The following is a 23585-nucleotide window of genomic DNA, read 5'->3' as shown; positions in this document are numbered from 1 at the left end:
ATGACACTATAACATTTCAAATGAAACTTCAATACAATTGAATGACACTACAAGATTTCAAATAACACTATGACATTTCAAAGGACACTACAAGATTTCAAATGGAACTTCAACAATTGAAATGACACTACAATATTTCAAATGACACTATGACATTTCAAATGAAACTTCAACAATTGAAATGACACTTGAAGAATTCAAATGACACTTCAACACTTAAAATGATATTATGGCATTTCGAATGACACTATGACATTTGAAATGACACTATAACATTTCAAATGACACTATGACATTTAAAATGACACTTCAACACTTCAAATAACACTTGAAGAATTCAAATGACACTTCAACACTTAAAATGACACTTTGAAATTTCGAATGACACTTCAACACTTAAAATGACAGTTTGACATTTCATATGACACTCGAAGAATTCAAATGACACTTCAAGACTTAAAATGACACTCAAAGAATTCAAATGACACTTCAACACTTAAAATGACACTTTGAAAATTTGAAATGTTATAGTATCATTTGATATTTTATAGTTTCTTTAGAAATGTTATAGTGTTATTTGAAATCTAGTAGTGTCATTCGAAATGTCTAAGTGTCATTTGAAATCTTATAGTGCCTTTTGAAATCTTGTAGTGTCATTCAAAATGTCTATATGACTCTAAATCTTAAAGTGTCATTTCAAATGTTATAGTGTCTTTTGAAATTTTAAAGTATTTTTTGAAATCTTGTAGTGTCATTTTTATATCGGAGTTGTGTCTTTGAAATGTTAAAGTGTCTTTGAAATGTTATAGTGTTAATTATTATAAGTAGTGTTATTTACATTTTCGAATAGTGTCAATTATAAAAAAGTGTCTTTTGAATGTTAAAGTGTCATTTGAAATTTTATAGTATCATTTGATATTTTATAGTTTCTTTAGAAATGTTATCGTGTCATTCCAAATGTTGTAGTGTCATTTCAAATGTTATTGTGTCATTTGAAATCTAGTAGTGTCATTCGAAATGTCTAAGTGTCATTTGAAATCTTGTAGTGCCTTTTGAAATCTTGTAGTGTCATTCGAAATGTCTATGTGTTATTCTAAATCTTAAAGTGTCATTTCAAATGTTATAGTGTCTTTTGAAATGTTAAAGTATTTTTTGAAATCTTGTAGTGTCATTTTTATATCGGAGTTGTGTCTTTGAAATGTTATAGTGTTAATTATTATAAGTAGTGTTATTTACATCTTCGAATAGGGTCAATTATAAAAAAGTGTCATTTACAAGATTATAATATCAATTCAATGTTTTAATAGTGTTACTTAACAAATAACATAGTGTCATTTACTGTTTTTAAGAATATATGTAAATGAAACTATATCTAAAGTGTAATTATACTTAAAATAATATCATCTACAAGTAAAATAGTGTCATTTTCTATTATTAAAAGTGTCATTTACCAAGAAAAAATAGTGATGTTTATATATATTAAAAGTTTCATTTGCAAAATAAAAAGTGTCATTTTCCTTCTTTATTCTTTTTCGTTTTTTCCTTCTTCTTTATATATAAAGTATCATTTACAATAAATAGTGTTACTTAACAAGTTTCATAGTGTCACTTGATAAGTCACATAGTACCATTTTGATAAGATAATATTAAAGGTAAAATCCCTAAAAGTTATACTAGCAAATTCGATGAAGACGTAAATGAGCTTAGAAGAGGGCCATGGACACTAGAGCAAGACAATCTCCTGAATGACACTTGAAATATATGTAAATGACACTATCTAACTTAATAAATAACACTATTTATTTATTTTTGTATTCATTGAGTCATTTTAACAAACACCTTGTCCACAATCCTCAAAGATAGGCTTTTGTGCAGCCGATGGACTGAACCATGTTCCGCAAATTAATAAAATAATTTAGATGAATATTGCAACATTGGTTTCAAAAATTTGATGCATAACACGATTAGCTACAGAATTAGGGAAATTGTTTCGAATGGAGAGACATAGACGAATGGAATGTCACCGGGGACGAAGGCAAAGCCCTCACTCGCCGGAGAAGGGGCGCCGCGGCGGCGGCGGCGGCTTGCCAGAACTGGGGGAAGGATTCAGGGATTTCTTTTTAGAAATTGGTATCTGCAGATTTAGAACAAATGAGAGGGAGACAATTGAGCAAGGAGATGACATGAGGCGGTGGCGGCCGGCGAACTTTTCCTCCGGAGATCGAAGGGAGAAAAGAGTTAGCTGAGGGAAGGGATTAGTGTCTACCGCTGAGAGAGAGAAGAGGGAGAGAGAAGCGCTATTCTATATAAGACGGGTCGATCGACCCGGATTCGGAGCGGGTTCGGGCATGGAGGATCCACGCTCACTGTGAGCGCACGGTTTGTACGGCGCGCATATAAGTTTTTGTGAAAAAAAAATCTTTTATTGAAAGTGTTGGTTAATAAATTTGAATTCATGATTATTATCCACAATACACTCCATCCCAAATGGCAACTGAAACGCGTTTTTACTTTTAATATCTATAATCTATAATATTAAATAGACAGCTTTTAATTTGGAATTAATTTCAAAATAGTTTCAAAATTGAATGGTAATTTTGTAGTTATAATAAAATTGGAGATTTATTTTTATTTCTTTTTAATTCCTTTCTTTTATCTTCTTTTTTTTTAATTTTTTTTCTAAAATTATGAAAATTCGACTAATTATAAAATATTTAATATGCACATATCAAATTAAAAGATCACAATAAGAACTTTAATTTGATATATTTTATGTAAATGTTTGATTTAAAATGTAAAAGTTATATTTATTTAAAATTTAAAATTTAAAAAATTCTCTCTCCTCTCTAATCTTTTTTGAATAAATCTATTTTTCAAAATTTTATTTTATTCTTATTTTATTTTTATTTTTAATTATTTTTACCTTTTCATAATATCAATTTTATTATTGTGAATTCTTCTTTATTTTTCTTTATTTTTTCAATATTCAACTCGAATATATGCAGTTAAAAATTAGTTTTTCATTATATTTATATAAATATGATAATTAAGCTAGTACCAATTTTATATAAATATAAAAACATAAAAATATAAAAACGTGTCTCGTGCATTGCACGGGATGCAGGTGCTAGTTCTTTTCTAAGCTGTAAATTTTACTTAGAAATAACATTATTTTAATGATTTAAAAATATGATTTTTTCAGAGGAGTATGATTTTGTTTTAGTTATGCATTTCATCTATATATTAAAGCAAAATAAATCTTATCATACGTGGCATCCTATAATCACTCCATTCTAATTTTCCTCAATTCTCATTCATTCTTATTTTTTTCTAAATTTTAATTCATTTCTATATCTAAAAACCATTAAAATCTAAAAATCATGATATATTTTAAAAACTAAATATCTAAAAAATCATTAAATAAATATTCCAACAAAATAAATTACATCCTACGTGGCGTCGTACAATCACTACATTTTAATTTTCCTCAATTCTCATTCATTCTTATTTTTTTCTAAATTTTAATCAATTTCTATATCTAAAAACCATTAAAAATCTAAAAAACATGATATATTTAAAAACTAAATATCTAAAAATCATTATATAAATATTCCATCAAAATAAATTCTATCCTACGTGGCGTCCTACAACCACTCCATTCTAATTTTCCTCAATTCTCATTCATTTTTATTTTTTATTTTTTATTCAATTTCCATATCCAAAAACATTAAATATCTAAAAATCATTATATATCTAAAAACTATTAAATATCTAAAAATCTTTATATTAGTATTCCACTGATCAATAAAATTTTATTTGTGTCCATACACGGAAATAGAAAAATACATATATTTGTAATTTTGAGGTTGTAATAATTATTGTAATATTATACTTCATGATATCCAACTCTTCAGTTTCAATTAAAACATACTTGATTTACTTTAATTTAATATATATGACTTTGATGTTATTAATTCTATTTATATTCCCTAAAAATTATCTTCAACATCATGACAGACCAATTCAGGTTCCAACGTATATAATACTTTAATTGGGTTAAAATAAAAACCACCATTAAGATAAGAATGCAGAACTAATCTATACCCTTATCAATAATACTTTAATGGACACGATTTAAAATTTATTATATTTTAATTTGCCTCTAAAATCTATTGTATATTAAGAATAAAAAAAGGGGTTATTGCCATAAAATACATCAAGTTTGCTAATTTTCTGATTTATATCATGAGCTTTTTTTTTTGGCAAAAAAATACGTGAATTTATAATTGATTCTTAAATATCCCACCATTTATAATTTGCCCAAATGAATCTGAGGTGGATGCCGGCATTCCGAACGTGGCTGCCGGAATTGCCAATGTGGCGGCCAAATCACACATACACACACACCTCTCTCTCTCAGACACACACACAAACACACGCACACACCCACTGCGCCGCACGCACACGCACATCCCCTCCTACTTTATCACCTTTATTATAGTCTCTCTCCTACTTTATCACTTTTATTACATTCTCTCTCCTACTTTATCAATTTTAGACTTTATTAATTACACACTTAAAATACTAATCTACAACTCCTTAATTCCGTGCCGAACCCAAACGTGTCAACACTCGGGGGACGGAGAGAGTACAAAATAAAACTTCATAAAATATATTTATCTTCAAAACCTAGAAAGATTCTTCTTTAATATTGAGTTTCTTCGATTTGTACTTAATCCGGTAGTTCGAAAGGTATATTGAAGTCTTCTATACAGTAGTTATTGTTATTAAAACTATTTTTATGGTTTATGAACAATATTTTTGAATTGCACTTGATATATTTCTAAAATTCGTGTGTTTATTCTACATTGCTCGAACCGTGAACTTCGCTCGGCATGCTCGATAAGTCAAGCATGTCGAGCATAGGTGGGATATGAACAATTACTCGACATGCTCGACCACTTGGAGTCGAGCATGTCGAGCATTAAGCATTTAGAACTATTGCTCGACATACTTGACTTATCGAGCATGCCTAGTAACGTTTGTAAATTTGTAAGTCGAGTGATGTAAAACAACGACAATTGCTCGACATGCTCGACAAGTCATACATGTCGAGCAAAATTTGCAAGTGGAACGATATAGAACAACAACAGTTGCTCGACAAGCTCGACTATCTCTTTGTCCAGATCTGTTGGCTCCCCCTCCACCTCGCCACGCCTCGCATCGCCCCTGCCATGGCTCGCCTTGCCTCACCTCGCCGCGATGCTCTTCCGCCTCGCCTCATTGCACTTCTCCTCCGCCTCTGCTTCGCCTGAAATTTGAATTACTTTCAGTGCTCGACGACACGCAATGCTCGAGGTGTCGATTGAACTATTGCTCGGCACTCGATGCTCGACAGTATATGCTCGACAAACTCGACACTTGAGCACTGGACAATGTACGTATTTTACATAAGGATAAAAATATCATAAATGAATAAAATATATTATTTTGTAAATAATGAGTATTTTTTTAAAAAATTTATCTTTTAAAAAGAGTATATATCCTTTTGCCCCTACTTTTTATATTTGATCAAATTTCTGTTTCAATTCGAGGTCAAGTTTCATTAAGAAAAACCATGTACAAAATCATCTAGTTACTCAAAGCTCAATTAAAATTTGTTAAATGTCAACTCTATCATAAAAACCAAACATAACTTATAAAGCTCGATTTCTTTATAGCCAATATTGCTATTCGATTCATTTACAAGACTAATCGTGCATAATTTGTTCCAATATGTAACCAAAATTCTTGCGTGCCCATCAAATAAAATATGAAAAATAAGGTAATTTATATAATAAGATGATTCCTTTTGAGTATAATATGATATGTATATATTGGTAAGACATCATTTTTTAAGTGTTTGTGACAGCCCAAATTTCCTGTAACGTAAGATGAAGCACACTATACAACTTTCCCGTGCCTCACTAACGGCGACGTCAGTTCCTCAATCCCCCCCGAAAGCAAAAAGTCGCCCATAAAGCACCGCCGCCGTCAACTAAGCGCCGTTACGAAACTCCCCCGCTCCCTCCACCTCCTCTCTACGTAAGTATTACTACTATTCTTCGAAAGCGACACTCTGCCTCTCTCTCTCTCTCTATAACTATATAGGTAATATGTATCTATAGTTAGAGAAAGTGTGTGTGTCTGTTTATAATATAGATACGTTTATAGGCGTTATGTATGTAACAGGAATTCAATCGACGTTGTCATATAAGAATTGTGTTTCTAGAAAGAGAAACGAACAAACGGACTGATCTGAAGGCAGCTTCAGCTGCTATAATATACGTGACTTACACATTCCAAATCAATTTTTGTAGCTGTATATATATGTGTGTGATTGGTTGCGGAGAAAGAGATTAATGATCGTCGCTGATCGCGGTCGGAATTCGAATGCAGCTATTGGCGGAAGGTATTGATCGATGTGGAGATTTTGATACAGCGAGATGATATTTGATGGCGATTTTCTGGATGTTATTTGGAGTTTTTGTTTATTTGCTAGATAAATCATGAATGCGTGGGATGCTGGTTTACTTTATGAAAGCCCCTGAAAAGTTTACTAAATTCTGTTCTATCAAGCTTTCACGGATTTTGATTTCAGCTCTTTGGAATTTTGTAATTTTCGGAAAATGACTATTAATTGAGAATCATGAAGATTTACGAAATCTTTGCTTCAGAAGGTGAATTGCTTTTCTGGCTCCATAAATCGTTTTATCCCCAGTTACTGCGCCACGCCCTTGGATTTTCAGAAATTTGAGTTGTAATTGTGACAGCCTTTCCTATTATTGCTTCTACTCAAAGTTGAATCTCATTTGGTTTAATTTTGTGATTGAAGCAGAGTATTTTTGGCTTGAATTTTGAATTGCTACTAGAAGAATGCCAGGTAAATTCAAAGTATTTAACCTTCAAAAGTTTTTTTATATAATGGTTCTCAAAACAGGCTATCTGCTGACGGCTTTGATTATTAATTTTCCTGTTTCAAATTGTTTATTTCAATCTCAGAAATAGTTATGATTCATGAAGATGAAAGAGGGAGAAGGTCCGATCTTGAGATTATCCCTGAGGTTGACAAGAGACGCCGTAGGATGAGATCTTTGAGGAGGAAAGCCATGACTGGTTCCACAAGAGGCACAAGTTCTCTGATAAAACGCAGTAGGCAAGTGTTGCATTGCCATTTTTCCTCAATGTCGACGGAGGAGTTTCTCGATGAGGAGGAAGAGAAGGCAGTGAATGCATTTCGTCAGGTTTTGATTGAAAGAGACCTGCTTCCAGCGCGGCAAGATGATTACCATACTTTGTTGAGGTATAATTATCTGCAATTTCTAAGCCTTTAATTTTCAATTTGTGATTGAAAAGTTTTGTTTATAGTCTTCTGATTTGAAAAGTAACAAATAAATCGTATTTTCTGTGAACAGAGTTGTGTTGAGGCTAACTTTTTTGCTCTCTATTTTTGCGTGAGTTGATTTTATGGGTCGGTTCTCAATTATTAATAATAAACCCTTTCAAACTCTTTCAAAGTTTTGACTATTATCCAGATGAAAGATCTGTACTTCTTCTTTTTCTTTGAATTAACTAGAGTTATATGATTGGCCTCTACTCTATATTGCTTGCCTTTATTTGGTTATTGGAACAATGGATTTTGTTCACATTGTGATATATTGTGGTAAGTGGACTGTGGTGGCTGCTGACTGGTGGAAAAACATGCATGGTTACTTAAAGTTGAGAGTTGGCAAGTCAACTCAATTCTAGAACTAGTGGAAGTGTGCAAATGTCTAAAGCTAGTGCCAGTAACTGGTTGTAAAGAACCCATCTTATTCTTTTTATCTGATAGAGGACTATTGGCCTGAGAGATGGCTGCCTGCCTCTCTTTGGAAGCATGAAATTTATTATAATTTACCTCTCTAGATAAAAAAAGGTGAAGTTTTATGAATGAAAAACCCTTGCTGAGAAAGTTATGCCATATATACACACAAAATAGTTATGTGTGTATGTCTGCATTCTATTCTCTAATAGGCCATACTACACCTCAAGCTGTATCACCGTGTCGCATTTCCTATTCCACGTGATATCATCTGCATTGTCACTTATGATGCTTGTTGAGCTGAGGGTAGTTTAGATGATCTATTTTCCCCTAAGCAGATGAGATATATGATTATTACTGGAGAAACTGGGTTTACTGAAGTTTACACTTGTAAGTGTCATCTTAATCAAGGGGAAGTTAATCTAGAACAACTCCTACCCCTCAAAGAAAATGACAATTTATTATTTATATTGTCTGATGAAGAAATGAATGTGTTTACAGATTCTTGAAAGCTAGAAAGTTTGATCTTGACAAAACCGTTCATATGTGGGAAGAAATGTTGAAATGGAGGAAAGAGAATGGAGTAGACTCTATTTTTCAGGTACCATTCTCCTTTTTCTGGTTTACCAAAGTTGCTGGGAAAGTTCATTGTACCCACCTTTTAGACTTTCAACATTCATTTCCCATTTAATATGGGACATTGCATATTCTGTTGATATTTCAAATACCATTCATCTTACCATCCATATCAATGTACTGTTTCACATTTACCTACAGGATTTTGTTTATGACGAATATGAAGAAGTTCAGCACTATTATCCTCATGGTTATCATGGAGTTGATAAAGGAGGGCGGCCTTTGTATATCGAAAGACTTGGCAAAATTGAACCGAACAAGCTCATGAGTGTCACAACTGTGGATAGGTTCTTAAAATATCATGTTCAAGGTTTTGAAAGAACTTTTGTAGAAAAGTTCCCAGCATGTTCTATAGCAGCCAAGCGGCATATTGATTCAACAACGACAATACTGGATGTACAGGGCCTGGTCTGTTCCAAACTAGATGTTTAAATATTTGGTTGTTCTGTTATATGTTTATCATGCTTATATCATTTTGTCAATGGTTAACATGTGGTTTGAATCCAATGTTTATGTTCATCTAATGCAGAACTGGATGAGTTTTGGGAAGGTCGCACATGATCTAGTGATGCGCATGCAGAGAATAGATGGAAACAACTATCCTGAGGTGCCTCAGCTTCCATTTCTTCAACAGACAGGCAATTCTTCTTTTGATGGTTTATATTGAACTAATCTCTTATTCTTATTATGTTCAGACATTACATCATATGTACATAGTAAATGCTGGTGGTGGATTCAAGTGTCTGTGGAATTGGGCTAAAGGCCTTCTTGATCCAAGGACCACAATGAAAATTACTGTAAAGGATCCTCCTCTTTGTAGAACTGGATAGATTTTGAGGGAGAACATGAAAATGTCAATTTACCAAAGGTTACACTCTTACAGGTTCTAGGGACTAAATTTCAAGATAAGCTATTGGAAGTGATAGATGCTAGGTGAGAACCTCTCTCTCTGGTAGAGCAAGTCATGTAACAATTGTGTATTTAACTTTCTCTTCACACAGTCAATTGCCAGATTTTCTTGGAGGTTCCTGCTCATGCCCGAATCAAGGTGGTTGTCTTAGATCCGACAAGGGCCCCTGGAAAAATCCACAACTGATGAAGGTATGAATTGTGATACGTACCTATTCATATATATTTTGATTTTTTTTTTATCCTGCATCATTTTCCAGTCATCTATTTTACACTTAATTAGGGCTATCCAACTAATTGCAGCTGGTTGACACATTACTGAATGGTGAATCAATTTATCCGAGGAAGACAAACTTTTCTGGCAATGATGATTTTGAAACTAAGCTAATTGACAAGGTAAATGATTTGGAGAAATTATTTTTGCGACACCTTTTCTTTATAGAAGTGAAAAATAACACTACAATTAATCTTCTAACAGGGCTTAAGTAGTGATATTTATCCAGTTGGTTTCTCTGGGAGTAATGATTTTGAGATGAAGTTGATTGATATGAAGGTAATAAATATATACCATCTTCAATTCTATAACTTGCATTTCTAGAGAACATTACTTTGGAAGGATTATCTGAAGAATTTCTGGCTTGCTCCTTTAGTAGGTTGCAACTGAATATCCCTATATTCTTGTCAAGTTTGTTTGGAGGCTGGAATTTCTTTTTTTTGCTTTTGTTGTACTTTCATAGTAAGCAAATTAAAAGCACTTTAGTAAAACATCATTACATGTACGCTCCTCTCTTTGATGTTGCAGACTCAGGAAACAATATCACGAGCAGAACCTTATAAAGTTGGGGCTGACGATGAAAATCATTGTCCACCAAGTAAGTAAATCATAAGAAGATTAGTACATAAAACTTGTCAGATCAATTTTTGGAATTAAAAGAGAAGTTTACCAGTGAATATGAAAGATAACCAACATTCTTATTTTATCCCTGCCAGAATTGACCACATTGGCCCCAGAACAAAGGCCACCAAAGGGATTGATCTCCACCAAGGTGACGGATGTACTGTTGAGATTTCTAGCATGCATATGGTTTTTGCTCGAAGGGATGTTCAGGATATTTTTCAAGACGCAAAACGCTGAGATACTAAAAGAAATTAATCAAACTACACGGTTACCAAATTCAAATTATCCGGATGAACAGGGCATCTGTGGAAGTTCTGGAGGGCTTATCCATCCATGTTGCCAGAAGTTGCAGCATTTAGAGAATTTGGTAAATGAACTTACGAAAAGGCCAGCAAAAATTCCACCAGAAAAAGATGAAATTTTGCTTGAATCTATGAACCGCATCAAATCCATTGAGCATGACTTGCAGAAGACCAAAAAGGTAACATATATCGTGTTTGTAACCCATGCTTCAAACACTCGTGCTTAAATTTCCTACACTGGCTTTTGAATTAACTGTTGTCAACAACTCATGATGCTGGATTTCATGTCAGGCACTACTCGCCACAACATCAAAACAAGTGGAACTGTCCGAGTCATTGGAGACTTTGAAGGAGTTCAATCAAAAGGCGAGTCAATGGACTTGGTTTCTCTTTTCATTAATTAAAAAAATTTGAACCACAGAAAATGGTACACATGAGATATTGATGATATTTCCATCCAATGACAGGGCAGTAGAGGTTGTTGGGTACGAAGCAGCAAGTCTCTACCTCGCGGAACCTAACATTCATTCACTAACACCTAAGAAGAGTTTACCCGTATATCCTTATACTTCAATCCTTGCAACATCCTGAGATTTTTTCTGCCCCAACTAACCTGGACAAGGCAAGAACACTGTTATTCAGTTGCTCGGTGGATCAGCAAACTTGAGGTACATTCTGCATCTCTTCGTGTGTCGTTCTCTCTGCACATACGCATGCATTTTTGAACATGCTTTTCTCTCTGCAGGTACTAAGCCTTACTGGTTAATCCATCCAGGTTGTTTTGGTCCTGCTCCATTTTTTTATCTGGGAGCTGTGAGCTAATAAGTGCGCTGTGAAGATTTCAATTTGAAATATTTGGAGATAGTGTATACTTCTTTCTTCCATTATGATAGTTTGAAGTATTAAACAGAGTTGCAATAGAGGAAATAATTTTGAAGAACGTTTCTTTTCTTTCTGTCTTTTATTGTAGATATATATTGTACTTTCATTTGATTCTGAGCAGCTCTGTTTACTACTTTGAAGGTTTTGATGTTCAGATCCCCATATTTATTCAATATTTCTGCTGCTAATGTTTAGTTTATCTGGTGTGTTATTTTTGGTTTTAACTATAAGTGCATTCTCATGCCTAAGGGGAATGCAAATGTGAATAAGTCGTTATTGACATTCCAAATGTCATGATGATTCCAACCACGAGACACAAACAAGCGCAATGGGAGCATGTGTCGTCATGAAACCAAATACGAAATATATCATGCTAGCACAATATGACAACACAATGGTATAATTATGTAACTTTTAAAACCTTAATTTATCTTGCTCAACATGATAATTGATAATATAACAAACTATTAGAAAATCTCCAAATATTAGATGCACCATCGAACAGTAACATAACATTTTGGTGAAAGAATAATGTATTCACGAAAATACACCCACAAATTGAAAATTAAAATATTACTCAATCAATATATAATTATTCTGAACAAGGTATATTATATTAAAATCTTACTAAACAAACTCAAAAAATTGTTTTGAGCCAATATATCAAATTCGGCTCCACAAGCAAAAAAGCACGAGATTAAATACGAAAGTGAAAACTGCAGCACTTGAGGAAATCAGAACCGGAGGCAATGTGGTCCCCACACCTCAACCCATCCACCACTCCGCCGCCCTTTAGACCTCCCGCAACCCCCACACCCCCACATCTAACTCCACCCCACCGCCACCGCCGCCTCCACCGCCACCACCGCCGCACCTATTAATACACCAATTAACCATCTCATCTCATCTCATCTCGAAAACCAAAATCCAGCTCCGCAATGACTTCCTCCGCCTCCTCCCCCTCTCCCTCCGCCTCCCCGCCGCCCCGGCCTTTACTCCTGCCGACGTCGCGGCAATCTCACTCCGCCTCCCCATCCCCCTCGCCCAAACACCACCTCCCCCCGCCGGAATCCAAATCCTCCCCGCCCAAAAGGTCGCCGCCCCTGCCATGGACACACCAGGAAACCCTAGCCCTAATTCAGGCCTACCAGGAGAAATGGCACTCCCTCAAAAAAGGCCAGCTCAAAGCCTTCCAGTGGGAGGAAGTCTCCATCACCGTCGCCGCCCGCTGCGGCTTCGACGAGCCCTCGAAAACCGCCACTCAGTGCCGCCACAAAATCGAGAAACTCCGGAAAAGGTACCGCTCGGAGCTGCAGAAACCCTACCTCAATTCATGGCAATATTTCGAGCTCATGGATCAGATGGAGCGCGGCCCCATGCCCCTCGACGCGCGTCCCATCACGATAGCTAAGTCATTCCCCAATAATACTAGTAGCAATAGCAATAACAATAACAATGTTAGCAATTTCAGTCATGGTTATAGTAGTTTGTATCCTAGTTCCACTGAATTTTACAATAACGACGGCGGCGGCGGAGGCGGAGGGGATAGTGGTGTCTCCGATGATAGTGATGAGAAATGGAACACGGGCCATGTCCCTGCCGCCGCGACTAGAAATAAGTCGAAGAGCATTAATAACATCGTGCGTGGGGATGTCAGGGGTGGGGTTAGGGGTGCAAAGGGGGTGGCGGTAGAGCGAGGGTTTGGTGGCGGCGGCGGCAGTGGTGGTAGGGGTGGAAGAGTGGTGAGGAACCTGGTAAAGGGGAGACCAATGGACTACTCTGATGGGGGTTTCAGTGATGATGATGGCGATGATAGTGATGAGGATGCCGCAGAGGAGGAGCAGGTGATGGCGGAAGAGGGAGGAAGTGGCCGTGGTGGGGTAGAGCTGGCGGCTGAAATTAGGGGTTTTACAGAGAGGTTTATGGGTATGGAGAATAAAAAGATTGAGATGATGCAGGAGACAGAGAGGTATAGGATGGATATGGAGAAGAAGAAGATGGAGATGATTGCTGAAGCACAGAGGAAGATGGTTGACACAATCAGAAGGGCGTTCGGAGCTCATAAACGGGCAAAAATGGATCAAGAATCTTGACAGCAATTGCTGAATTCTTTGTGTAATAATAACATGTTGGAGCTCATAAAAGGGCAAATATTGCTCTAGCAATATCTTGACCGCAATTGCTTAATCGTTTTTCTTATATGAGAACATGGAGGTTGTAAGGGTTGCTGCCATTGTTGGGCAGTTTGGAGTTCGTAGAAGGGCAAAAATGGCTGACAGCCATGGATTAAGTGGTTGCTTAGTTTGTATTCTGTAGGGAAGTATTGATGTTTAGGTTATATCTACTAATCCAAGCTTATATAGTGTTTCTTTCTTTCTGCTCTGTGATTTAGTTGTTAGGAATGTAACAGTTTTTATGTTTTATAGTTGGTGCTCAATGAAAACAAAATTTTCATCTTCATCTTTTTGGTGATATATAAAGGGAGTGTTGTTTGTTCATTAAGTTATGCTAGTTTGAGAAACTTCTATTTTAATCCATGTTGTGGGTGCTAGCGTTATAAATTCTTCACCAATGTTTACATTTCTTTTGCTAGATACAAACTCTCCAAAGACTATTGTCCTTTGTATATAACATTAATTAATTCCTCCAGATAAGAGCTTTTAGTGAACTATAAATGTTGCATAGGAAAATCAATGAAGATCCTCAATCGTATATAGCTTTAAAGCAAATGAGGATAATTTGTGAGGAGGAGTTATAAGGTAAGTTTATGGTGTAAAGTAAGCCAAGTGCGAAACTAGAAGTCCATTTACTATATTTCCAAGCCTTATTATACAACTTTGAGAAACTAAAAGTCCGTTTCTCATAAAATGTTGGAGTATATATAGTCTGGTACTACACATAATACGTCACATATTATTCAAAGTGAAAATCGAACTAACTGTTTGAACACTCCAACCTAGACACTTAAGACGTCACTTCAATCACTCGACCAAGAACCAAAATCACAAAAAAATTGCGCTATCTCCGTCCACGAATTTTGACACGTTTTTCTTTTTGGGCCGTTCCACGAATCTTGACATATTTCCAAATAAGGTAATAATTATTACAGTATCTCTCCTACTTTATCACTTATATTACATTCTCTCTTCTACTTTATCATTTTTATACTTTATTAACTACACACTTAAAACACTAATCTACCATTTCTTAATTTCCGTGCCGAAACCAAACGTGTCAAGATTCGTGGGACGGAGGGAGTATATTTCATCGTCTCTCATTCCAAAATCATATATACAACATCAAAGTAGAAGATCATATGCTATTAAACTTCTTTATTTAAAAATGAACTTTTATTCTAATGGATCACATGAAAAAAAGGTGGAGGGGGGAGATAATCTAACGTTCGTTCCAACCTCCAAAAAAAAATTACAAAACAAAAGAGAAAACTAGGAAAGCTTGTCATGAGTTTCCCAATCAAGCAGCTGCAGCATTAAAATTGAATGCAAAACAAGATTTGCCATTCTGTCTGTAACACCAAATCTGCATGAGTTTATTCCTGGCAACCACTTCCTTCCAACCCGACTTGTTCATCACCAACTTCTCATACACATTACTTCTGCCGTCAACTCCCATTATCTCCAGCCCCCTCAAGAACCCCATCACTGCCTCGCTTCTCGTCACCATCAACCTCGGATTCCTCCAGTCTTTTCATGCACAAGAACTCCGCCCCTGTTCCGCCGCAGCAGCCTTGGGAGTGGAACCAATGGACAATCTTCTTCATCAACACTTTCAACGTGAGGCCTACTTCTCTTTCTTGATTCCTTGTTAGTGGTGGGGGCATTGATTGGCGGAGGAAGCCTACTTGATTCCTCTGGGAGCCACCAGGGATATTGCGTCGGAGGTTTGGGGCTCCTGCCTTGTTTCACTTGTTGATTTCTTGGTGTTGTTACTACCGGGAGACCTCAAACTCAAGGTTGTATCGACTTCACCATCTTCGACGCCGTCCAAGAAACCAGGGAGTTGCCACTTGTAAACCGGCGGCGGTGGAGGAATGTCGGCGGCGGCGCTTGTTGAATTCTTGGTGTTAGTACCTGGAGGCCACAAACTCAAGACGCCATCATCTTCTATGCCGGGGAGGAGCCACCGGGAATTTTGCGGCAGAGGTGGGCGGATATGGGCGTTTATTGAAGCAGTGACGTCGAGAGGATTTGAAGCAGAAGTAGAGGCTTGATGATGATCAAGTGCAATCGAAAACCCGTCATCAGCAGCGAGTGGAAGCGTGGTTGTTGGGCCGCCGCATCCGCAACAAGGCAGTGAATCGGTGGTGGGAGCTAACCTAAATCTGGGAAACTTGTTCATGATTTCTTGGCACTATGTGTGGAGGAATTGAAGAAGAAATACGTAATGCAGGAATATGTAATGTATGAGGAAACTTGAAAATGAAAAAGAAAAAGGCCAGTGGTTATATAGATTCGGAAACTCGGAATCAGACCATATATATGTAATTTGGTTAATTTTACCCTCTCTAGCTCATATGTGCACACTTCAATTGCATTTAAAATAATTACTGAATTCTAAGTTGAAGAAGGAGAGGCGTTGCCGTGTCTTGATCGGCTGATGCTACTTCGATCATATGTTGAATTTTGAAGACTTGATTTCAAGTTTGCTGTGTTGGTGTTGTGTTCGATTTTTAATTATCATACCAAATTTCAATTAAGCATTTCAAATAAAGTAGGGAAGAACACCAAAAAATTAGCTGATAGAGGATCCGACGTGAATTCCGTACGTCCAAGACCAATTGTGAACACCAAAAAATTTGAGCCAAAAGTTTTTTTTAGGCCACCATTTTGGTTGTATTGCAAATGTAGAACAATTTTTTTTGGACTTGTAATTGCATGATAAATTTTTAAAACTGGATAAATTGAGCCTAAAAAAATAATTTATCTTGCAATTACAAGCCCAAAAAAATTTGTCCTACATTTGCAACATGACCAAAGTTACGAGCCTAAAAAAACTTTAGTCTCTCAAATTTAATTTAATTCATCATATTTTATTTTCTTCCCCAATATATAATGTTCACATTTTGAAGTTTTTTATGCTCCTCAAATTTAATTTAATTCAATTCATCATATTTTATTTTCTTCCCCAATGGTCTCTCAAATTTTGGTCTCTCAAATTTAATTTAATTTAATTTGTCTAAAATGTATATAAAAAAGAAAAAAAGAACTATACTTTTTGATATATGGTGGTAGCATCCGAACTAGACACTACGAAAAATCAGCCGATTAGCGACGAAATTTATGTCGCTAAAAATGAAAATTATGTCGCTAATCACGGCTAACGACAGAATAACGATGGATTTTTTCCGAATCTAGAATCATGGTCGCTAACAAAAATAGCGACGAAAATGCATTATGTCGCTAGTTTAACGACGGACTAGCGACGAAAATTTTCGTCGCTAAAACAGTTGTTGCCGTTTGGTTCTTTATTTATAACTACAGATTAGTGACGAAAAATTTCGTCGCTAGTAGCGATTCTGTCGCTAAATTTGTTTGAGCATTTCTGTCGCTGTTCCGTCGCTGAAGACGACAGATTTTGTAGAATATTTTTGGTATTATTTATATAAAGTATTTAACCTATTAACACATTATTAATGCAACTTATTCATCAAAATATAAACAACAAAAAGTCTTATATCACATTAATTCATAAAAATCCAACATAACAAGTTTAATCTCCAATATAACTAAAAGTCAAAATCAAATTGTTCAAAATAGTTCCAAACCAACATAACAAGTTCAATCTCCAACTAAGAGATGATGGACATCATCCACTACTATTTAGCTTCGATAGAGCTTGCTCAAACGCCTCCTATTGAGCTTGTAGCTGAGCTTGAATCTGTGCCTGAAACTGTGCCTACATCTTTGCTTGTGCCTCGTCTCTTGCCCTCAGCTTTGCTCGCATCTTTTCCTCGCTTTGATGGTGCTCCTGTCTCTCTAACTCTAACAGTTCCTGCACCTCCACCAACTTCTGCTGAGCAGTGGAATCGAGCTGGGAGGTCGCTGCAGAATCAGCACTCGATGACCCACTTATATAGCAATGCGCAAGAGAACCAGCACCAAATAATCTCTTCTTCTTCGAGGGTTGGATAAGACTTTTGAAGATCTCATTCCTATCCACCTCTGGCACCTTATTTGTGCCGGGAACAAGCTGGCTCAATGTCTCAATACGTTCATTCACCTTCATCTATAATATAATTCAATATTAAACACTCTATTAAACAAGTTATGCTTTTCTTGCCATTTAAGATAAACATCTGCACTAATCTTAAAGCTCAATAACAAAAACTAACGACTTTATATCATGAAGCTCATTCTCATCATCAAGTAAAGATATGTTTCCATTGTTCCATATGCTATATTAGCATTTCATTTAAGAAATTTACTGCCTACATGCATTTTGAGTGCTCAATGACCAATGTCACATTCCTTAAACTAGTTAAAAGTCAACATAATAATTGGAACCGTGTGTAATGTTCTATACCAAAGCTAGTTAAAAGTAGTTATGAAAATACTTACTGCAATAGCACGAGACTAGGCCTGTATACGAACCGAGCCGAGCCGAATACCTCCAGGCTCGGGCTCAGTTCGTGAAGATTTGGTTAGGCTCGAGCTCAAATTCGAGCCTAAAAATGAGCTCGAGCTTGGCTCGCTTATATAATACCAAGCTCGAGTTTGGTTCGAATTCGGCTCGTTAATTATTCGTTTATCTCGAGCTCGAGCTCGGCTCGAATTTCAAGCTCGAATTCGAGCTCGGTTCGGATTATTTATATATTAAGGTTTCATTAAAATAAAAAAATTATATTTATTCATATATTGCTAGACTATTTATGAATCATAATTTATAATTTATTTTTAACAAATAGATAATTTATCAAGTTAGAAGTAATTTTTTTAAATTATGAGTATTATTTTTATTATTTAAAAAATATTTAACAAATAAAATATACTCCCTCCGTCCCATTAAAGTTGGCCACATTTCCTTTTTGGGTGTCCCATTATTGTTGGCCACTTTCTAAATAAGGAAAAATTTAACTTAATTAGAGCTACTAATTAAGTTACTAAGCAAACCCTAATTTAACCTACTTAAGTCTAATTTTCCATCATTTACACTTAACCCTAGCCGCCCACTTAGGCTCTCCTTCTTGCTTCTTCTCCGGCGGCCGTCGGCCGCCGCCGCCGCCGCCGCCGCCGACCTCTCTTGCCTCTGGTCTCCCCCCTCTCTCTCTCTCTCGTTGCGTGCGCGCGCGCGCACACAAACGTCGCCGCTGCTCTCTCCCGCTTTCTCTCCATCGGATGCTTCTCTCATCTCTCTCGTCTGACCGCCGGCTTCTCCGTCTGAATCTGTCGTCGTCTCCGGTGAGCAAGGGTTCCGATTCGCGCGATTTAGGGGTGGTTCGCCCAGATCTGAGGTGGCGCGACCCCATGGCCGCCGTCTCTCTGTCTGCGCCGCGACCCCATGGCCGTCGTCCCCTCTATCTGCACTGCGACCCCATGGCCGCCGCCTCTCTGGTCTGCGCTGCAACCACCGCCGACCCTTTCCTCTCTCTGAGGGTGGCACAATTTGGGGGTGATTCACCTAGATCGAGGTGAGGCTGATGAGCTCTAGTTCTCTCAGCTTAAGCAAAATCGTTGGAAGAGGGGTCAGGAGCAAGGGCTGGAGCCAGAAGGGAGTAGGCGGCGGTTCAGAAAGGAGTACGCGGCGGCGGCGGCGTCTGGTTTTGGGGCGAGAAACAGGGCTGGAAATCTAAGCCTGGCCGCGATTTGGGGGCCTAGGGCTCCAGTTGGAGCGAGCGGCGGAAAATCGAGACATGGGGTCGTTGAACATCGAAGTCAGGGAGGGTTAGCGGCGGTGGGACGACCGCCGACGCCGTTTGTTTTTGATTGGGGTCTGATTTGGTTTTGAGGAAATTGGGGTCTGATTTGGTTTTGGTTTTTGATTTTTTTGGTTTTTTTTTTGTGACAAACGAACTTGCATAGCCAGAAAATTTTGGGCGATTGTCGTCGTCGCCGGCGTCGCGGTCGCCGGCGCCGGCGTCGCCGTCGGTCAAAAAATGAGGAAGAAGATACAGATTTAGATTAAAGAAAGACTTAATTATCTCTTTAATTTTGTTGGACCACACTTAATCTCCACTAACTATCTCTTTCTTAATCTTCGTGCCGAAAAGAACATGACCAACTTTAATGGGACGGAGGGAGTATAAAATTAATATTTAGTGAACCTATTCACGAGCTAATTCGCGAACATATTCGTGAGCCTATTCGCAAACATATTCGCGGTCCTATTCGTGAAGAGGCTCGCGAATAGGTTCGAGCCGAACATGTTCGCGAGCTCACGAGCCGAACATGCACAGGCTCGAGTTCGGCTCGATAATTTTATCGAGCTCGGATTCGGGCTCGAGTTCGGCTCGTTTAGAAAATGAACGAATTTCGAATAAGCTTTTTTTGAGCCGAGCCCCGAATAGTTCGCGAACGGCTTGGTTCGTTTACACCCCTTTTTTCCCATCGGTATAATCACCAAATTTTATGACGTGAAACCTTTCGAACACATCGAGCTGGACCTCTTCTACGGCGACTCCTTTCTCTTTTGCCTATGCATTTAGACACATAAAGTTAAAAATTTAATTAAGTGAAGTTTATTAAACTAGAAAGTAATTACCATTTCCATGGCGTAATCCAAAGCACATATTGAGCCACCTCTATGCTTTATGATCCCTGTTCCAACTCCATATGGTTCAGATATCCTATTCCTTCGCGTCTTTTCTGCTTTTGCTTTCACATCATCCCGACCCCAATACTCTTTCCAACTTGACCAATCTCTTTCAGGAATGAATGGAGGTTGTTGCTCGTTGTTTCGGCACCTCTTGATCTTATGAATGAGATGTCTGTATCTGTCTCTTGCCCTCGTGTAACAATGTTTGTACACAACCTCTTCACTCAAGCCTGTCCAATAGAAGAATTTCTACAAAAAAAAAAAATCATCATTTAAACATCATTAGTTTCCAAACATCATTTAAACATCATTAGTTTCAGATTTATTTTTTACCTTGAAGTCTTTAAAATACTCTTTCTTCTGTTCATCCGACACTAATTTCCAACAGAAGCCATGGTGATTTATTACTCGCTGGAATGACTCAGTAATCAGATGAGAGACATCATGTGATGGACATAATATCCTACAATTGACATTATGATGGTTAATACGTTGAAATACAAGTAAAAATTTAAATACAATAGATAACATACCCCTTGACGATCGTCAGCTCCTTCATCCCAGCCCTAGATAGTGATGTCTCGCTACTTGAGCCAGCCTCTCCTCCACCTAATGATAAATCTCCCACCGACGCGCTAATGTCACCACCATCTGATGATGATGAATGTGGAGGCTCAGTCATCCGACTAACTGCAGCTCCACTTCGTCCTCTATTAGCCATCTGAAAGTAAATATAGAAATGCATAAGTAAATACATTGTATAAAAAATTTAAATTGATAAAATTAAACTTATAAAACAAAATTTAAATTGCCACATTCTAATTTAAATGTAAATAATTCTGACCCTAATCAACATCGTCGTAATCAGAATCACTCGAATTATCATTATCTTCTTGCTCGGACAACTCATCATCATCATCATCATCATCATCATTTTCTTCCTCTTCTATGTCAATCAAAGTACCATCAGGATGGACTAATGTTGTGTCATCATCCATAATTAGATTTGTAATTGAAGGCAACTCATCCTCTTGAAATGGTGGAGGTACTATTAAGCTAGATGATTGATCTGAGACTTCCACATTAGATCTAGCTTTAATTTTGCAAACTTCCCACCAGTCATTAGTAGACTGTTTTAAACTCGGATATGGACAATAATACACTTGGATAGCTTGGTGGGCTAAGATAAACGGTTCATACTTGTTGTTAGAGATGTCAAAATCGACCCGGCCCGATGGGCCGGCTCGCCCGGGTTAGGAGGCGGGCTGGGCTTGAAAAAATAGAGCCCAAAAAAAATTGGGCCTAAAAGCCCTTGGTTTTTGGCCCGTCGGGCTTATCGAGTTTCGGGCTTTTTTGGCCCGCCCATTTATATATATATATATATATATATATATATATATATATATACAAATTATATTTATATACATTAAGGAAACTTTAAAAGACTAAATTATCTCAAGCTGGATTACAAAAACAAAATTTAATTCATGTTTATTTATATTTAACAATGATATGATTTATGATTTTTATTTTTTTATGAGAACTATCTTGTCGATTAATAATGCACTAATTAAATACATCATTTGTTATGAATTTTTAATTGCTCCATTTATGTGGAGCAGCAATGCAGCATATGGTGACTGGTGTATTCTAGCTTAAATTTGAGATGTTTGTGCCGAAATTAAGATATAAGAGCCCAAGTTTATTAATTTAAATTTGAGTTAATTTTTTTAATTTAAATTATTTTTTATTATTTTTGTAAAAAAAATAATATTAAAAAAATTATGGGCCGGTTTAGCCCGACCGCCCGATGGCCCGAGAGAGGCTGGGCTGTGCCTAGAATTTTGTAGCCCGATCTAATTTCGGGCTGGCCCGACCCGGCCCGAAAAAATCGAAAGCCCAGTGGGTTCAGGCCGGGCTGGCCCGACCCGTACCATTTGACATCTCTACTTGTTGTACCTTCGCGTATGGTTTACAGAAACTGACTTATAGTCAAGATGCACTGATGTCCCCGATCGTAATGGATCAAACCACTCACATTTGAACATTGTTATGGTCTTAATTGGTAGCCCAGGATATTCTAACTCACAAACATCCAATAATCGACCATAGAAATCGAGTTCATCCTTGTTGTTTTTACCATAAGTCTCACCCTTAATGCATACTCCACTATTCATTGTTGCTCTTAGAGTCCCACGTTCCAAAGTGTGAAATTTATATCCATTCATATAATATCCTGGATACGTCTTAATTAGTGGCGAAGGCCCTTTTGCAATATCCAATAAAAATGGATTCACGATGTTGCTAGTAGGATTTTTGACCTATATCATAATTATCAAATCATCATCAACAATATCTAATATATTAAATATTAAATGTTGCGTATAATTCATGAGATAAACACTCACATATGCACCAAACCAACGCGCAAAGTCTCTTTCGATCTCCTTTTGAATATCAGTGCTTGAGATCAACAGATTTGATCTTTGCAAATCATCGATAAACAAACTTCAAATGACACAAGTTATCATATTAGTATTTTTTAACTACTAAATATTAATTTTTTTTTCAACAAGTAGTGATATACATACTCTAAATACGTGTCTGCAACTTCAATGCAATTGAGCAACACATATAACTGTGGTTTAAGATAAAGAGTGACAGAGCAAAATTATTCTGAGATCAGAGAAAGGGGCTTAAATTGTCATAGGAGAAACTAAAACAGAGTCTACTCAAAGAGCTCAATTTAAATAAAATAATTTTAGATGTGCCCAAGTTACAACGGCAAATGCAGAGAGGGAAGGACCAAAGAAAGATAGAATGAGAGAGAGACCTGGATGATGCTATGAGCAGTAAACTTGGCCTTGCTATTGTGGAAGCTTACGTCAACTTTCTCCCTTTATTTTCCTCCCACATTCACTAATTCCTCTTTTCAGAACGAGATTTTACAGCAACATTACAAATAAAAAATCAGAATCAGGCAAACGAAATAGAAAACTTGAGATTTGGAAATCGGAAACGAGATAGGAAATGGAACATTAAGGTTTACCTCAATCTTCAGCAAAACAAGCAATAGAACGAATCGCGCAGGTGTGAGCCTAAAGTGAGGGTAGAGACCTTGTCAAGAACGAAGTAGGAAATGTTTTCGCCCGTGGAACTTGGCGGAGCGTCAGACGTAGACTTGAGGCGGCGGAGTGGTGGAGTTAGGCGGCGGAGTGCCGGAGTCAGGCGTCCTGATTGAAGTTGACGCGGCGGAGTTCGGTGGTAAATTATTTTTGATTAGGGTAGGGCAGATTGAGATCGGCGCGGGAGAGAGAATTATTTAGATTATTTTGTATGAAATTTA

The 23585-nt window shown here is 37.0% G+C and overlaps 3 protein-coding genes across 6 annotated transcripts; 2 read left to right on the top strand and 1 right to left on the bottom strand.

Moving 5' to 3' along the window:
* The first annotated feature begins 6117 nt into the window (after positions 1 to 6117).
* Positions 6118 to 11666, top strand: LOC131023661 (phosphatidylinositol/phosphatidylcholine transfer protein SFH9-like). 4 transcript variants are annotated; one of them, XM_057953219.1, is made up of 16 exons: positions 6118 to 6451; positions 6878 to 6922; positions 7042 to 7342; positions 8342 to 8441; positions 8618 to 8884; positions 9006 to 9083; positions 9172 to 9273; positions 9360 to 9409; positions 9478 to 9577; positions 9689 to 9781; positions 9864 to 9938; positions 10188 to 10257; positions 10376 to 10764; positions 10877 to 10951; positions 11053 to 11253; positions 11361 to 11666. In XM_057953219.1, the coding sequence occupies exons 2-15, from the start codon at positions 6916 to 6918 to the stop codon at positions 11104 to 11106; spliced, it is 1761 nt and encodes a 586-aa protein (XP_057809202.1). In that variant the 5' UTR covers positions 6118 to 6451; positions 6878 to 6915; the 3' UTR covers positions 11107 to 11253; positions 11361 to 11666. The 4 variants fall into 4 exon arrangements, with proteins under 4 accessions (XP_057809202.1, XP_057809188.1, XP_057809193.1 ...); XM_057953205.1 differs by having other exon boundaries at positions 11331 to 11666; XM_057953210.1 differs by having other exon boundaries at positions 6875 to 6922; positions 11331 to 11666.
* A 385-nt stretch (positions 11667 to 12051) lies between these two features.
* LOC131023679 (trihelix transcription factor ASIL2) lies at positions 12052 to 13927 on the top strand. Its single transcript, XM_057953236.1, has one exon. It carries the CDS (start codon positions 12406 to 12408, stop codon positions 13558 to 13560), a length of 1155 nt encoding a protein of 384 aa, XP_057809219.1. The 5' UTR covers positions 12052 to 12405; the 3' UTR covers positions 13561 to 13927.
* Positions 13928 to 17383: 3456 nt separating this feature from the next.
* Positions 17384 to 21480, bottom strand: LOC131007596 (uncharacterized). Its single transcript, XM_057934504.1, has 5 exons — positions 21084 to 21480; positions 20773 to 20960; positions 20573 to 20702; positions 20186 to 20488; positions 17384 to 17713 (listed from the first exon to the last, which is right to left on the bottom strand). Exons 1-5 carry the CDS (start codon positions 21171 to 21173, stop codon positions 17384 to 17386), a joined length of 1041 nt encoding a protein of 346 aa, XP_057790487.1. The 5' UTR covers positions 21174 to 21480.
* Positions 21481 to 23585: the final 2105 nt, after the last annotated feature.

The sequence above is a fragment of the Salvia miltiorrhiza genome, chromosome 1, assembly GCF_028751815.1.
Source record: "Salvia miltiorrhiza cultivar Shanhuang (shh) chromosome 1, IMPLAD_Smil_shh, whole genome shotgun sequence".
NCBI lineage: Eukaryota > Viridiplantae > Streptophyta > Magnoliopsida > Lamiales > Lamiaceae > Salvia > Salvia miltiorrhiza.
The sequence above is the reverse complement of the archived record's forward strand: the minus strand, read 5'-3'. Positions and strand labels throughout refer to the sequence as shown.